The 16,580-nt window shown below is 44.0% G+C and overlaps 1 protein-coding gene across 1 annotated transcript in view; it reads right to left on the bottom strand.

The window, feature by feature from the left end:
• CASQ2 (calsequestrin 2) overlaps positions 1 to 16,580 on the bottom strand; it is a gene marked incomplete at its 3' end in the record, with an annotated part of 61,842 nt that overhangs the window by 23,861 nt on the left and 21,401 nt on the right. The window contains exons 3-5 of the mRNA XM_079942459.1: positions 13,218 to 13,318; positions 11,639 to 11,750; positions 4,606 to 4,679 (exon numbers count right to left, since the gene is read on the bottom strand). Of these exons, the coding sequence (XP_079798585.1) occupies positions 4,606 to 4,679; positions 11,639 to 11,750; positions 13,218 to 13,318 (287 nt within the window). The remainder of the gene's footprint in view (positions 1 to 4,605; positions 4,680 to 11,638; positions 11,751 to 13,217; positions 13,319 to 16,580) is intronic.

The raw sequence follows: 16,580 nt of genomic DNA on the forward strand, positions 1-16,580 counted from the left end.
GTAGGAAGTGAGCAGATGAGCAAAAACTAATAATAGCAAACATATGGAGTGCTTATCATGTGCCAGGCACCGCTGCAGTGTTTTCAGTTGATTACTTTATGAATCCCCACTTTGACTGTATGAGGTAAGAACTATTATTATACTTATTTTACAAATGACAGACCTGAGGCACAATTTGAGTTCTCAAATTGTTCTCAACTAACAATTTGCCTCCGTTCCAACTTTCCTCTCATCTGAAAATTACCTTCTTCTTGACACTGTACAGAAAGGAATTTATGTCCCTTTAAATATTGCCTTGACACTACGCATGTCACAGTGAGAGGTTTCCTTCTACCTCTTGTAACATGCTCTCATCAGTTCATCCCTAGCACAGTCTGCTAGAACGAAGGCTTCCAGAAGGTGAAAAGGAGCTCATCAGACCCTCCATTGAGGTAAGCAGTGGAGACGCACCTATGCACATGAGTGTGCATGTGTATATGTGTGTGTATGTTAGGGTCTGTAGTGTTAAGACCATGAATGTAAAGTTGGATTATGATGTTCGTAAGTTTAAGTCTTTGGAACCCTGAGCAAAATTTTCCAGAGACCTGTTCACTATATCCCCATCACTACCATAGATTTTCCTCCTTTTGAATCTCAAGAGAATTCCATTCTTTTAATTGTATCTTGGATGGTAAAGACTGAAGGAGATTTGATTGATTGAGGCATTGATTCTTTCATTCCTTCAATAAATATTTAGTGGGGTCTACTATATCCAAGGTTCTGTTCTGGGAGGAGACCTGTTTCATGGATGGTAAGAATGGATTTTACTATTAAAAACTCAAGAGGTCCGTATAATGAATTCTTTTGTACTTAAAAAAAAATAGTTGGAATAGAGTATGCCAAAGACAAGAAAGTTACAAAGTACAATTTTTTTGACATTTGCATGTGTATGAATTTTGATAACAGATGTTTTTCTACAAGTTAGCAAGCCATTTTGGTTGTTGCAGATGAAAACAACTCAATGAATTTAGGTTTTCTCAACCTCTGTCTTGCCCATCAACTTTGTTTAGAGAATCACAGCTTCTTTTGGACCAATATGGTTCAAAAAATGATTTTGCTTCTCACTGTTCACTCCAAGAAAAGAACAGGCCAGTGGGAGATAGCATGAGATGATTAGAACTGACATTTTTCAGGCTGTGAGGTGCTACAGAGTGGACACCATCCTTAGCCCTCTCACTCTTGCTCCATTTGCTTCAGGGAGGTTAGGCCCTTGTGTGGCTTGATGTAGGATCAAGATCCAGAGATCAGTGCTGGTCCCAAACCTGTGTACCAGGTAAAATCTCTCAGGGAGCTTTTAGAAAAGTGCATATTTCTGGGCCTGGTCGCAATGCTAGAAAAATCCAAATTTCCAAGATGGGACTCAAGAATCCTTGCTTTTAAAAGCTCCTTGGGGCATACCAATATGGACAGTGGTTGGAAACTACTAAACTCCCAAATCTACATCAGCGGCCCTGATATCTCGTCCTCTTGACAGTTCTCCAACTCATATAATACATTTAATATAATATATTTATTGGGTTGTTTACTTACTTTCTGTCTTCCCGTCTTTTCCTTTCCCAGACCTTACCCACCAATCCCATATACTAAACTCTAAATTCTACAAGGATAGGAATCTGTTTTGCTCAATGTTGTGTCCCTGGCATCTGGAAGAGTGCCTGGCATATAACAGACACTCAATAAATGCTTGCCAAGTGAGTGAATGAATCAATAAATGAAAGATCCTTCCAGTTGAATGTCTTCCCAGCTTGTAGAGATTAGAGCTCATCACCCCATCTTATGTTCCTATATGTAGATTCTTCTTCCTAGATTTCCTAATGTTTTCAGTAGCTTTACAATCTTTGCTGTCTTGAAGCAGAGACTTGCGATCTTAAGTTACTGGTGTGTCTTCTCTCGTCTTTCTCTCCTTCATGTCAACAGAGGCCAGGTCCTCTAGTCATCTCAACCTCTGCCAGTTAGTTTTTCATCTTTGGGACTGTATTAGGGCTTCCCGGGCCCTTGCCTCTCCTGACTTCAAACGTCTAGAAAGCACCTCCCCTTCCCCAGGTCCCTCTGGGATTCCCTAGGATGTGTCTCACAACCAGGTCCTTCCACCCACCTCTTCTGCTCTAGCGCCCCCTGCTGGACACCACTGAGGCTTGGACTGGGGACAGCCATGGCTTCTGGACACCACCGTTTCCCCCACCCCGCAACTGATGAGTGCAAGTTCTCAAGTCCCAAAGGGCACGATCCGGTCCGCTCAGTGAAACAGCTCTTCCTTCTGTGTTCTCTATAGAGGTAGAGAGTGCAGCTTTCTCTTTATAAATGTTCTAAAATCCCACAAGTCTCTATGAACAAGGGCACTTATGACTCAGTGTCTTACAGAGTTTTTAGTGAAGAACCTTCTGAGTGTTTGATTATAGCCCGACCTCACCTTCTTCATGGTCCACAGATATGAAGCCATATGGTCGGGCCGGGAGGCACACCTAAAAACAGACACTACCCTGAACTCAGCATTGGAGCAGCCTTCTAAGAACTGAGGCTTTCTTGCTTGGCCTGGCTTGCCCACCTGACTCTCTCTTTCCTCAGATGAGTTCTTACCCAGAAGCCACCTTATTCACTCCTGGCCCATCGTAACCAAACGCCAGTGATGAATTTCCTTTAGGCTCCTCTGGACCTCCCCTTCTCTACTAATATCCCCTCCCAACCTCCATCCTCCTGGGCTTAGAGGACTGCCTCTTCTTAGCAATAGTACTGGCTAACATTTACCGAGTGCTTACTACGTGCCAGGCGGCAGCTAATCATTTGACACGTAGTGTTTCTCTCTCTGGGGTGCAGCAGTACAGAGCAGTTGACTTTGAAGTCAGCCTAACCTACTCACTGTGTGACCCTGAGCAAATCACAGATCACTTCATCTCTTGGAGCCTTGGTTTCAGCTTCTGTAGGCAGAGAATCCTAATCCCTCTTATACGGGGGTGTTGAGAGGATTAAATGAGAAAACCTGTGTAAAGCTCTTAGCACACAGCCTGACACATAAAAAGTACTTAATAAATGATAGTTATTATTCCCTTTGATAGTCTTGTTCAAGCTCTCTCCCAACTCTAATCCAAACCATTAGGGTAAACTTTCTTCAAGTTTAGATTACATCACTTAGATTATAGAGCTCCCTTCTGGATTATAGGCTTGTAGACTGGGGTCAGATCCATAGAAGTGGTTATGTCTATATATTTAATGCAATCTCTTTTCACCATACTCCTTCCCTGCTCCAGCACCTACAGGCTGCCTCTTGTTTTTCACAGAAAACTTGAACTCCTCAAAGTAGCAAGGCCCATGAGCACTGTTCTTCAATGCCTTACTCCTCAGTAGGAGTAACTTTTACCTTTTTTACTTTCAACTTTTACCACTTGGATTTGATCAGGATTTAGTTTGTCCTAGATTTATTTGTTCTAGTAAACGTTGTGATTTAGGGCTTTAGTTGGAGTACGTATGTGTAGGAGGGCGTGGATGTAAGTTTGAATGTATGTGCACTGGGGGTGTTATATATGTGTGGGTGTGAGTGTGATTGTGTGAGGAGGTATGTGTTATGCTTGTATGTTGTGTGAGTGTGTGTACTGTGTGTGGTTATATGGGTGTTGTGTATGTGTGTTCTGTGTGTGTTGTGTGGATGTGAGTATGAATGTGGGTGTGTGGGTGTGCACCCTGAATCTCAAGGGCAGATACAGAGTTTTCTGCTTAATGGTGTGGTACAGAAGAAATGGCATGAGTTTTAGGTAAAGATTGTCCTAAATTGTGATCTCAGCACTACTACTAATTCGCTGGAGACCTTGGATACTACTTAACCTTGCTAAATCGTTTTTCTCATCTGGGAAACAGGGTATTTTACTTTTCAGAGTTGTTGTGGAGTTGTTTAAAGGATTAGAAATAGTATAGATGCAATATATCAAATTGTGCCCAACACACAGAAAATACTCAATAAGTAGCTATTTTAGTAGTAACTGGAGCCAGAATGGAGTACTGCAACCTTAGTAGACCCCAGATAAATTACCCATTGATTCAAGATCCCTCTATCTCTGCTGTTCTTTGGCTTAAAAAAGAACTTGCCACATCCAGAAAATATAGATCCATTGAATTACAGACAAGCACGTCAATAGCTTCTCCTGAGGATGAAAGTAACTTTCTGATGCACCAGGGCTTCAGATGGTCAGTGCTCCTCTCCACTTCATCCCCCATCCTGACCCAGTAGAGGCGGGAGTATGCAACCCCAGGAAGGCAGAGGATGGCCCTAAACAAAAAGGAAGCAGTGACCAGTGTCCTGGCACACTCTGGGCTCACACACTTCCCATTCTTAGTGTTGAAGGTGATAAAGAGTGGTTCATCTCTCTTTATTGGATGCTTTCAGAAATATGCTTATAGAGATTCTGAATTAATCATCTTCATACTCATCTCTTATTCACTGCCATATTTACTGCCATATTTCTAACACTTCTGGAGAAAGTGTTAATGGATAGAGGATGGTTAATGTGGCCAAAAGAAAAGTGGTGGGAAGTTCAATCTTTAAAGCGGTTAAAGTGGGGTTTCATAGGTACTTACCCCTTTGTCGAAAGTAGCAAAAAATTTGATGTACGGCTGGAAATGTTCAGCTGCCTCTTCAAAAGCCTTGTAATCTAAGAGGAAGAAGATAAAACGGAGAGACATTTTCAAGATACACACTGCATCAGAAATTTCTCTTTTTAAATAACGTAGAGAAAGTGGGAAACCAATTAATTCTGATTGGATAGTTATTTAGTAGCCATTATTTAGATAGATAATTATTTGATACTATTTTAAACCCCAAGGAATTTGAACTGACTGGCATTCTATCACCCAAAAGAGGAACTCTTTATCACACTTTTCTGTGTTTTAGGAAATTGGGTGACAGAAAGGAGAAAACAGAAGAAACTAAGAGAGGACAAGGGAGAGAAAAACCAAAAGAAATTTTTTCACTCAAACTCACTGCTAGTTACGTGTGCTCTCTAAAGAGTACTGCTGCATAAGTGAGCACTGAGTAAGAAGAAAACCCACTTAGTATGCAAAGCAACTCAATCAAAAATGACATCACAGAAGAATTTTAAACTTCTTAACAGGAGTACTTCTTTGGGTAACTCCTAGTTTTTCTTTCCCTCTTTTTAAGTTTTCTTTTTTCATTCTGATCTCCTGAAGATGACTTAAAATTAACCAAGCCCAGGGACTTCCCTGGTGGTCCAGTGGTAAAGACTCCACATCGCAATGTAGGGGACACGGGTTCAATCCCTGTTCAGGGGACTAAGATCCCACATGACGCGGGGCAACTAAGCTCGCTCGCCACAACTACTGAGCTCGCACACCTCAGCTAGAGACCTCATGCCCCAAACTACAGATCCCACACACTCCGGAACCCACACACCGCAACTACAGAGCCCACATGCCCTGGAGCCTGCGTGCCACAACTAGAGAAGAAAAAACCTGCACGCCACAGCTAGAGAGAAACCCGTGTACCACAACAAAGAGCCCGAGTGCCACAACAAAGATCCCGCGTACCGCAACTAAGGTACGATGCAGACAAAAAAAAAAAAAAAATTAACCAAGCCCTTGCTTGATTCTGGCCCCAAACTTGAATCTAAACTGGTCAAGATAGGCATGAGACCACATGAGTGTGGCCATGCTGTGCCTCACTACACCTAGATAGTTATTGTTTGGTAAACACATTCGTATTCCTGTCTGATATGTGAGGGTGATGGTAATGGTGTTGGTGTTGGTGGTTGTTCTGCATAAAGTCTATAATCCTGAGAGTCAATGATCCTATGATTCATTCTTAACAAGATTACCTTTTTTCCATTTCATGGAATTTCATATCTCTTAATCATCAGAGGCATAAACTTTAGCTAGAATCCCAGGAGCAGGCAGAATCTTCTAATATTCAATGAAAAACATTTCAAGAATCATGCTGACTCAGGGGACACCAAGACGAGTAAGACAAGGACACTGATCTCAAAGGCTCACAGCCAAGGAGGGTTATGGGCCCTTAAAGAACCACAATGCAAGTGATAGCTGCTAGAATGGAGGAAAGCACAATAAACACAGGCGAGACAGGGGTTGAAAAATTTACAAGAACAGCTGTACAAACTGATACACGTTTACACAAACTCATTCCTCATAAAAGTAGTTGTGTCATCAGAAAATATATCATAGGGCTTCCCTGGTGGCGCAGTGGTTGAGAGTCCGCCTGCCGATGCAGGGGACACGGGTTCGTGCCCCGGTCCGGGAAGGTCCCACACGCCGCGAAGCGGCTGGGCCCGTGAGTCATGGCCGCTGAGCCTGCGCGTCCGGAGCCTGTGTTCCACAACGGGAGAGGCCACAACGGTGAAAGGCCCGCGTACCGCAAAAAAAAAAAAAATATATATCACAAAACCTGAGAGTTGGGATAGAGGATTAGGTGGAGGGGAAGAAGATGGGTGAGAGATGTGGAGAATGAATAGAGAGACAGTGGGAGAGTATAGAAAGTGGAGTGGTTATAGCTGTACCTCTTATTTACGTCTCTCTAAGGCAGCAGTGGGCTCCATGAGAATCCTCTGTCCCCTCTTCCCAGACCCCCTCTTCCGGGTGAACCTCTCCCCACCTCCATGACCCCCTATCGTCATAGAAAGAATGGCCCTGATCTGTGTCCAGAGATCTCTCTTCTTCACTTGAGGAGCCAATCTACATCCCTTTCAAGATGAAGAAGGGTAGAGAAAGGTAATTCTCCAAGTTGGTGCTTCAAACTGTGGTTGAGCCTTTAGCCTTGCCCAAACAACAGCTGCCTTCCAGGAAACCCGGTCTAGTCTTCTGCTCTATTGATCTCATGTGATTCCCTAGATTTTTCCTGCCCTCGTGTCCTGTTTTTGTTTGTTTGTTTCCTCATTCCCCTCTGGAATGGGCTCCTGAACATCCAGCCTTCAACCTCCAGCTTATTGCAGACGTGTCTTAGCATTTTCTCACCTTTCTTGCCCATCCCTCCGGGTTTTCCGTACTGGGTATTGACCCTTTAGCTCCACATTTCCCCCAGGTTGGCCTTCTTAACCATCAGCTGAGTTCCCCTAGGAAGTTCTTGTCACGCTCGCTCAACGCTAGCATCCATAGCTACACGCTCAAGCTGGAGATGGACTTTCATGCCCAACCTCCCTGGAAGATGTAGCCTCCCGGTTCTTCCAGGTCCTTTCTAATCCGGTACCAAATCTCTTAGGCATCCTTTTCTGCTAAGATTCTTCCAGTCTACTTATGTTTTAAATCCTTCCAGTTTCTCCACTGCCTCCATTGTTCTTGTTCTATAGAAAAGCTTGGGACCATTTGCAAAGCCAGTGCCTTCTGTTCCATTAAACTTTCCTGACCAATCACCCTCAAACTACAGAAGAAGTATAGGACTCTCAACATCTGCTTCCCTGGGTGCCTTATCCACTCCTAGCTTCCCCACCCACTGACCTTGGCCTCTTTTGAAAGGCAAGAAGAAACAGACAGAGAGATGGGAATGCCAAGCAGAACATCCTGATGCTTTCAGCCAGTGTGTGATGGCCACGGGGATGTTACAAGGAGCTTGATAGACATAAATTTTTTTGGTGATAAATCTTCCTAGATGTTTTCTACAGCCATTCAGACTTTACGGTAGTTAATATTATATTTGAAAACAATGGCTCCCTCTATAAATGTTCTGTTTCAATAACAATTATTTTATGCCTAAGACTAGCGAGCATCACAGCTAGAGAGAGGCTGCTCCCCCGCCTTCCCCACTGGATCTTCTCGGTGTGATTGTTACTTTAGTCCAAGTTTGTTTATCATCAGTGAAGTTTTTTGGTTTGTGAGACTCTAAAGTATTTAATTTTTTTCTTTTGATTTAATTTACTGTAATGTTCATATTTTTCTACTAACACCGATGGAATGCATGATTGCTATCTGTTTATTAGGTTAGTAATCATCGTAATCAGTATTATCAACAAAATATGGCATTAGGTATTCCTAAAGAGGACAAAACTGATTTTCTTAATTTTCTGAATTATTCAATTTATCCCTTCCTTCCTACCATCCTTTCTTCCTACCTTCCTTCTTTCTTTTCTCTAATGCCGGTAAATATTAACAATTAGCCAATCTAATTCTAGATGGAGTTTTCATAATGTATTATTGTTTGTCTTTGTAAATTAAAAATATTTCTTTCAAAAATAATAATTGGACATAATATAATTAATTGATTCATTAAAGAGGACTGTAGGCCTTTGGCTTCAGAACTGATGGTGAGGCTGTAATGACAAGAAGGTGTAAAGACTGTGTTGTCAAGTTCATTCTGAAAATCTTGATATTCAAGCAGTATTTATTCACAGAAATTCTTTGTTATATAAACTTTACCTGTTGGTCTGAATTCCACATATAAGATTGTTATTAAACAGGTGATCCTGGTAACATCCAAATCTTGATAGCCCCTTCTCTTCTTAGCTCTAGGTGAAGAAATGGGTTCAGAAGAACTGTTTCTGCTGTTTCACACTAAAGCAGTCTAACTGTCCCAGGGGAATTTTACTAAGAGTTTATGAGCTAAGAGGTGAATTGAAAAAACTGAATTATGTTAAAAACTCTTCAAAGGATAAATTATTGGCTTCAAAACATGCCGGACCTTGCTGAGATCCTGAATGAAGTTAACTGAAAATTCCAAGGACTGTGTGAAATACACAGTGTACTGACAAAGTTTGTCAATTTAAAAGCAAAAATTTAACCTTAAAAAGGAGGTTAAAATGGCTCACTAGTAATTTTATTATTTAAATCTTAAGAAAAAGTGTAAGACCAGTAGAGCGATAATTGCATATTCCTAAGGAAATGCTTCATTATTATTTTGAAATATATAATATGAAAGAGCCGGGCTTCCCTGGTGACGCAGTGGTTGAGAGTCCGCCTGCCGATGCAGGGGACACAGGTTCGTGCCCTGGTCCGGGAAGATCCCACATGCCGCGGAGCGGCTGGGCCCGTGAGCCATGGCCGCTGAGCCTGCGGTGCTCCACAACGGGAGAGGCCACAACAGTGAGAGGCCCGCGTACCGCAAAAAAAAAAAAAAAAAGAGCTCAGTTGGATTTGAAATCTATTCAAATGATCATAAGAAATATTAACACTACATTTGTCATTGAAAAGGAAAGTAATAGCTGTTAGATGGAAAGAATGCTCACATTCCTGAAGGACAATTTAGAGATTAGATTATCTAAATTCTGTTCAATGGCAAGAAAAGATGGTTCATCAATCAAAGAAAAAGCGGTGAATGTTGTCCTGTCATTTGCCACCATCCACATGTGCCAGCAAAGTCTCTGGTCAAGGGTGACTATCCAGAATTCAAAGAGATCATTTAAAACCTTGATCAGGGGCTTCCCTGGTGGCGCAGTGGTTGAGAGTCCGCCTGCTGATGCAGGGGACACGGGTTCGTGCCCCGGTCTGGGAAGATCCCACATGCCGCGGAGCGGCTGGGCCCGTGAGCCATGGCCACTGAGCCTAAGCGTCTGGAGCCTGTGCTCCGCAATGGGAGAGGCCACAACAGTGAGAGGCCCGCATACCGCAAAAAAAAAAAAAAAAAAAAAAAAAACACCTTGATCAGGAACGGTATGTTGCTATTTCAAGCATAAAACGTAATTTCAAAAGCTGTATTCTTAGAAACAAGCACAAGATTTTCATTCAAAATCTAAAAATATTTTACTTGGAAGTTTTATACAATGTAATATTTGATATCTTTCCTATTATTTTGTATATTATTATATTAAGAAGGTAATTTTTTTTTTTTTTTGCTAAGCCCAAGTAAATCTCTTCCAGTTTACCACTATGTGTCTTACAAACATGGTCACATTTCATGTGTGCCATGACCCGACAAAGCTGTGAAGTCTTGAAAGTGCAGCCGAGGGGTTCAGTGTATGAGCATTAAAGTCAGATGTCTGGGGTGTAAACCTTGGCTTTACCATTTATTTGCTAGCTGTGTGATGCTGGGTGAGTTCACCCAACCCTTCTGTTCCTTCATTTCCTCATCATTAAAATGCTGATAATGATGGTAACTGCCTTACAGGCTAGTTGTGAGAATGAAACTAAGGCGTCTACAGAAAGCTCCTTGCATGGGCCCTGGCATAGGATATACGTTAGTTAAATGGAGCTATTATTGTTATTCATTTAGGGTGGGGGAAGGTATAAACTGGAAGATGTGTTTTGTTTTGTTTTTTGCCACACTGTGCGGCCTGTGGGATCTTAGTTCCCACACCAGGGATCGAATCCTGGCCCTCGGCAGTGAGAGCGCAGAGTTCTAATCACTGAACCACCAGGGAATTCCCTGGAAGATGTGTTTCTTATCCCAATCTTGGCCTCGTCTCCCTCCCTATACGCTATCCTGAGCTTAATGGAGGAAGAGAGAGAAACAGAAGGATGGAAATGGATAGAAACAATTGAGGGGGTCGGGGAAGGCAGAAAAAGATTAAGGGAAATAGAAGGAAGTGAAATAAAGAGGAGAAGGTAGAAGGGGTCAGGAGAAGCACCCCGGAGTAGTCAGCATCTATATAGGAATGTGAACATTGAAATAAAGTCACCTAAAGAACTTGGTTGAAACTCCCTGGCTAGGCTCCTTCCCACGAACACACCCTTAAGGAGGGTGAATAGAGGCTTTTATGTAGTAAGTGAGAAGACAGCTGGGTCATGAGAGAGAGAAAATAGGTGGGTTGTTGATGAGATGACTAAGGATGCCAGTTGGCCGATGGGGTACAGAAACGGCTTTACAAATAATTTCAAAATATTTTGAAGTTTCCTGAAATAGTCACGAGCAGCCCTTATTTGCACCTCCCACACGTACGAATGCTACCAGATTCTCTTTCATAGTTATGCCCACTCCTTCTAACACTGTCCCTCTCTCCAAGGCTCAGACACCAGAAAAAGCCTTAAGTCATATAGGGCCCTTGTTGCCGAAACAGTTTAAAAAAGTGTCCTCAAGTAGTTGGCCTTCCTGGTTCCTTCTCTTCCTGACTCTTCCTGACTCCCACTCGCTACGCCGATCACCCCTGTGTGGGTTGTGGTGATGTCTGATATGTTCCTCTGCCCACCCCAAAGCTGGCCACAAAGCTTTCAAAGGGAGTGTACCAAAGGGCGTGGCTGTGCCGTTGCAGGCAGCCTTGGTGGTCAAGGGGGGCTGGCCAGCAGTCTTCCACATTGTGCTGTAGCTCCCAAGCCCATCCCTACCCAGATTTTCCTCTAATGCTGTCCAAGTAACTGAGAAGCTCTCCAACTGCTGACCACAGGAGCTGCCGATGTCAGAGAGACAGCCCACTCTCTGCCCCATCTGGGGTTGGTGGGCAGGTGGAAAAGCCGGAGGAAGGGCTTTTCTCTCTTCTGTCAAATACTCGGCCCCCTTCAAGGTCAGCAAACAAGACCCAACCTTAATGTTCTTTCAGCTCCCCTGCCTGTTTTGCATAATTTCTGCTCATTTGTCCCATTCCATAGGGTGCAAGGAAGATTCTCCCTCTATGCTACCTAGCACGTGATGTGCTAATGGCTCATCTTCTTTCTGGATAATCTAACACACCTTGTTGGGAAAAGAGCCTTTAGAGTGACAGGCTGGGGCTGACAGACAACTTACACTCTGAGTCCTCACTCTTGAAAAAGCCGATGAGTTTGATATGGTCCTCAATGCGCTCAAAGGCTTGGACTTCCAGTTTGCTGTTGATGATCTCCACGGGGTCTTCAATGAGCTGGAATGCCACACACACGACACAAAAGCTGTTCAAATAAGAGAACTTTTCCCTCCCCAGAGGGGAAATCAGGAACATGTATAGAGGGCTTTGGAGGGAAGTTGTGGACTAGGTCCTGGTGCTTCAATGGCCACCCCACCTTCCCCCGTGAGCACAGTTCTCTTCTTAGAGGAACTGACCTTACCTCAAGGGGTAGGCTGATCGGTCTGGGGGCAACTCCATTTCTCTTGCCGGTTATTGATTCAGGAATGGCATGTGACCCAATCCTGGCCAATGAATCTCCAGGGTAGATAAGCCTGAAGGCCTGGGGAAAGTTCTACTATCCTTTTAAGAGAGCAACGGGAGGCCGGATTTCCCTCCCCCCCTCAGTGGATATGAATGAGGAAATGTGATATATCAGCTCCTGCTTCTGGCTATCTTATAACCAACTTGAGAATAGTCAGCCTGAGGACAAAGCCAACACGCCGAAAAGAGCATTATCTGTGATTTACAGAGAAAAACGGAGCTGCAGCCCTGACCGATCAAGCCTAAAATCTGCCCTCGTCCTGGTCTTCCATTTGTGTGGGTCAATGACGCTGCTTCTTCTTTAAGGTACTTGCATCTAAAAGCCCGCTCCTGGTTGACAGAGCCAGAGCAGGGCCATGGGGCCCACAGTTATCCTGTTGCCTCCCTCAGCTTTTTTGAGGGCTTATAGGTATGGGTTAGCGAGGGGGCCAAGCAGAGCCTATGCGCACTTTTTTGTAGGAAGTAACCTCCAACTTACTTCCGACCCTCTCTCTGGGTTTCTGAGGCAGTGGGGAAAAGGCAATAGGCCACTGTATTCCAGCTGGTAGATAAGGAATCACCATTGTGGATGTTCTATATCTGCACAGGCACCTGTGTTCAAAAGAACTTGACTTCACAGCTGTTATTGAAAGTGTGAGTTTATCTATGGAAAAATATTTTTATAATGTTTGTTGCTCTGTTTGCCTGAGCACGTGGACCCCAGGGTGTTGGACCTCCATGGCTGAGAGGGAGTGTGATATTGGGTGTCTCATTAGCCCTGCCTCTTTTCATCCTGCCTGAGGGGTCACTCAGCAGACTGTTACCCCTCTCCCTACCCCATCTTCCAGGGACTATCCAACTCTCTCTCCTACACTTTTCTTCAGAAGCCCTGGAACAAAGCCAAGGGGATTCTGGGGATGTTTGTGTATAATTGCTAAGAGAATTAACATCTTACTACTACACAGTCCCGATCTGTGACCCTCCGGTCGCTAATAAAATAGTTTCTGAGGTGATGGAAGGGCCAGCTTCCCAGTAGACGTATTGCCGTGATATAGGCATGCTTTAGTTTTTTGTGAAGCTTGAGATATCTTTCTTAGACCAGGTCAGGTTATTCACCTTCTCTGTTCTTACTTTGGGCTTTTACTTCCCCCTGTATTTGAACCCAAACAGCGCCATGCAGGGCCACTGTGCATAAATGCTTACGTCCAAGAGAAACTCCACCAAGACATCAGCTGCAAACTCGCCATCAAACTCAATTGTGCGATCACCCTTAAGAACATACAGACTTCCTTCTTCATCAAAACCTAAAAAAGAAACAAAGAGTTCCCCAAATAAAGTCATTCCGATGTAGGAAGAGCCATCCTATTGGCCACGGTCTGGCTCAGGGTCCCTGGGTGACATGGGGTCAGGCTCAGTGGAACTAGCATGAACCCTAGGATCAGTTCCCTTGCAGCCACACCTCTGAAGGGCTCCCAGAGTGGAAACTCAAAATGAACTAGTCAAGAACCAAAAATCTAATCTCCACTCCACCACTGCTTTAATTTTCCAAAAGTATTGCTGACCCCATTCTTCTTATCAAAAAGTTTTCATGCCCACTGCCTACCTGGCTTTTTAGCCTGACATTCAAGCCCTTCCACAACCTAGTGCCAGCCCTATCCTTTATATCCTCCCTTGGGTGGACCCGTGCTCCCTTGAGAACTGCACTCCTCATCCCTGTGCAACTCCCTTGGCTTTTTGTCCAAGAGCTGCTGTGAAAGGGAACATGAAGGAAAAATCACAGCACATGATTCTCTGCACAGATGTTCTCCTTGGGCCTAGAGTGACCTTCACCACCACCACCACCCCCTTGCCCATCTCGGTCAACTCCTTTGGGTCTCAGCTTATGACCCATTTTTCCAGAGAAGGCCGTTCCAATCTCCCTTGCCACTATGGATCTGCTCTCAGCTCCATTTAGAGGTATTCGCTATAACAGCGAGCCCTCTATAAGGGTAGGGCTGCTGTCCTCTTGGGATCCCAGCGCCTTGAATGGAGTCTGGACACACTGGGCCCCCCATAAATGTTTGCAGCCAGAATGAACAGCTTGCTTTTCTATTGTAACTGAATTCTGCACATCTTTTCCCAGTCTGCTGATAACGCTGCAAGGGCAGGTTCTGCATCTTCTTTCCTACCCTCCATCACTCTCAGTGTAATGCTGTGTACTTTCACAGATGCTTGCTGGAGAACTGCATTTCCCCCCGGGGATGCTAAATAGCTGAGGCTGGCCTTAAGTCCAATGGCATGGCATCCTTAATTCCTTAGATTAATTGCTTTCAAACTCTCGGATTAGCTGAAGGATGCCTTCTCCAGATGAACTCTTCTGCAGAACCTCTAGGAAAGGGAGGCTGCCCACCGTGTCCCAGGGCACTTCTGAAGAACCCGTGGCACACCATGGAGCACCGTCTGTAAACCTAAAGGAGCAATGGGCCAGGTATCCCTGAAGCAGGCAGTGACTGATCACAAAGGGTGCCATGGGGAACCTCAGCCAGTGTCCCGCTGTTAGATTTTTCTCTGAGTGAAACCAGTTAGGAGGTTGTTGCACCAGTCCAGAGACCAAACTCAGGCACATGGAAATGGGGATGGAGATCACGGAGCAGGTTCACAAAATACAACTGTCCTGTAAACTCCGAGGATCGAATAGTCAGAAAGAACCCGCCCCATTTCATTTAGAGGTTCATTTAGACATTTAAACCCCCATCACATCCTCCATGGTCAGGATATCCACCAGTCCATTCTTATGAATATTTACCCAGCTTGTCCTCCGTGAATTTTTAGATTTCTGGAACACCAGCGTTTTCCTCTAATTAAATTTACTGGAAATTCTCCCAAATTCAACTTCTCATTAAAACAGTGGGAAGGGAGGGCTTCCCTGGTGGCGCAGTGGTTGAGAGTCCGCCTACCGATGCAGGGAACACGGGTTCGTGCCCCGGTCTGGGAAGATCTCACATGCGGAGCGGCTGGGCCCGTGAGCCATGGCCACTGAGGCTGCGCGTCCAGAGCCTGTGCTCCGCAACGGGAGAGACCACAACAGTGAGAGGCCCGCGTACCGCAAAAAAAATAAAAATAATAAAAAAAAAAAAAACAGTGGGAAGGGAGAAGACTAGGGTATCAAGAGGCGCTGGACAGCTCATCAACTTGCTTTTGACTAGGGAAAGAGTTGAACATGCTTTGTTCCCCTGCTCAAGGGAAAAAAACTTCTTAATTTATCTCCAGGGAAAGAGATACCCCAGGCATTCTTAATAATTCATTATTATTTTATAGTCATGAGTTCTTCCTTGTAGCTAACCCTAAATATTGTTTCTTACAATTTAAATCTTTCTTTAAAAAAGCTATTCTTGAACATAAAATAGAAAACAGTTGTTTGAAATTCTCTAAGATAATGCACTTTCGTGTGCCTGAAGGTATTTACTGAACCACCACTAATCTTTTTTATCCTGTGCTTACTGCTCCAAATCCAATTAACCTTTCTTCAAAGGTCCTGTTTTATAACCTCCTGCTCTCTTTTAATAGCCATCCTTCACTGGTCATGCAGAAAAAGTGAAATGGGCAATACACATCTGGGGGTGTTTCAACCCAGCGGAGTAACCTATATTCTCTCTCCTTGGGATTAGAGGTGTAAGAATCTTAAAGCGCACTTGCACTTAACCATGACATATTGACACAAGAGATTACAACTTGCGCTGTGCAGTCGCTTGCTTAACCATACCTCATCTAAATCCTCCCTTTCATCCTTGGTGACAATGCCCAGCTGGGCTTTGGACTTAAATTTAGAAACCACTGGGACCCTAGAGTCACTACTATTAATGACATTCTTTGTTGGCTGCTTCAGCCAAGAGGTCAGGAAATAATAGGTGTTGGAAAAAGAGATTTGATCTCCCTCAAAGAGATCACCATGTCAGGGAGATAGAGAGGTTAGGCTTTTTTTTTTAATTGACGTATATTTGATTTACAATGTTGTGTTAGTTTCATATGTACAGCAAAGTGATTCAGTTATACATGCATATATATTTGGTTTTTTTAGACTCTTTTCCCATATAGGTTATTACAGAATATTGAGTATAGTTCCCTGTGCTATACAGTAGGTCCTTGTTGTTTATCTATTTTATTTATAGTAGTGTGTATATGTTACTTCCAAATTCCTAACTTATATTTCCCAACGCCATCGAGAAGCTAGCCTTTTAACATGATCTAGAAGCTGGAAATAAAGGTTTGAATCTTTTTTTTTTTTTTTGCGGTACGCGGGCCTCTCACTGCTGTAGCCTCTCCCATTGAGGAGCACAGGCTCCAGACGCGCAGGCTCAGCAGCCATGGCTCGCGGGCCCAGCCGCTCCGCGGCATGTGGGATCCTCCCGGACCGGGGCACGAACCCGTGTCCCCTGCATCGGCAGGCGGACTCTCAAGCACTCCGCCACCAGGGAAGCCCAAGGTTTGAATCTTTAGTGTCCATTTCTCCAGGAAGAAACCCTCTTGCTTGTACTGATACAAAGATATATTAGATGACTAATGTGAAATTATTTAATTCAGACCTGT

This window comes from Stenella coeruleoalba (assembly GCF_951394435.1).
Source record: "Stenella coeruleoalba genome assembly, chromosome: 1".
In the NCBI taxonomy this organism is placed as follows: Eukaryota; Metazoa; Chordata; class Mammalia; order Artiodactyla; family Delphinidae; genus Stenella; species Stenella coeruleoalba.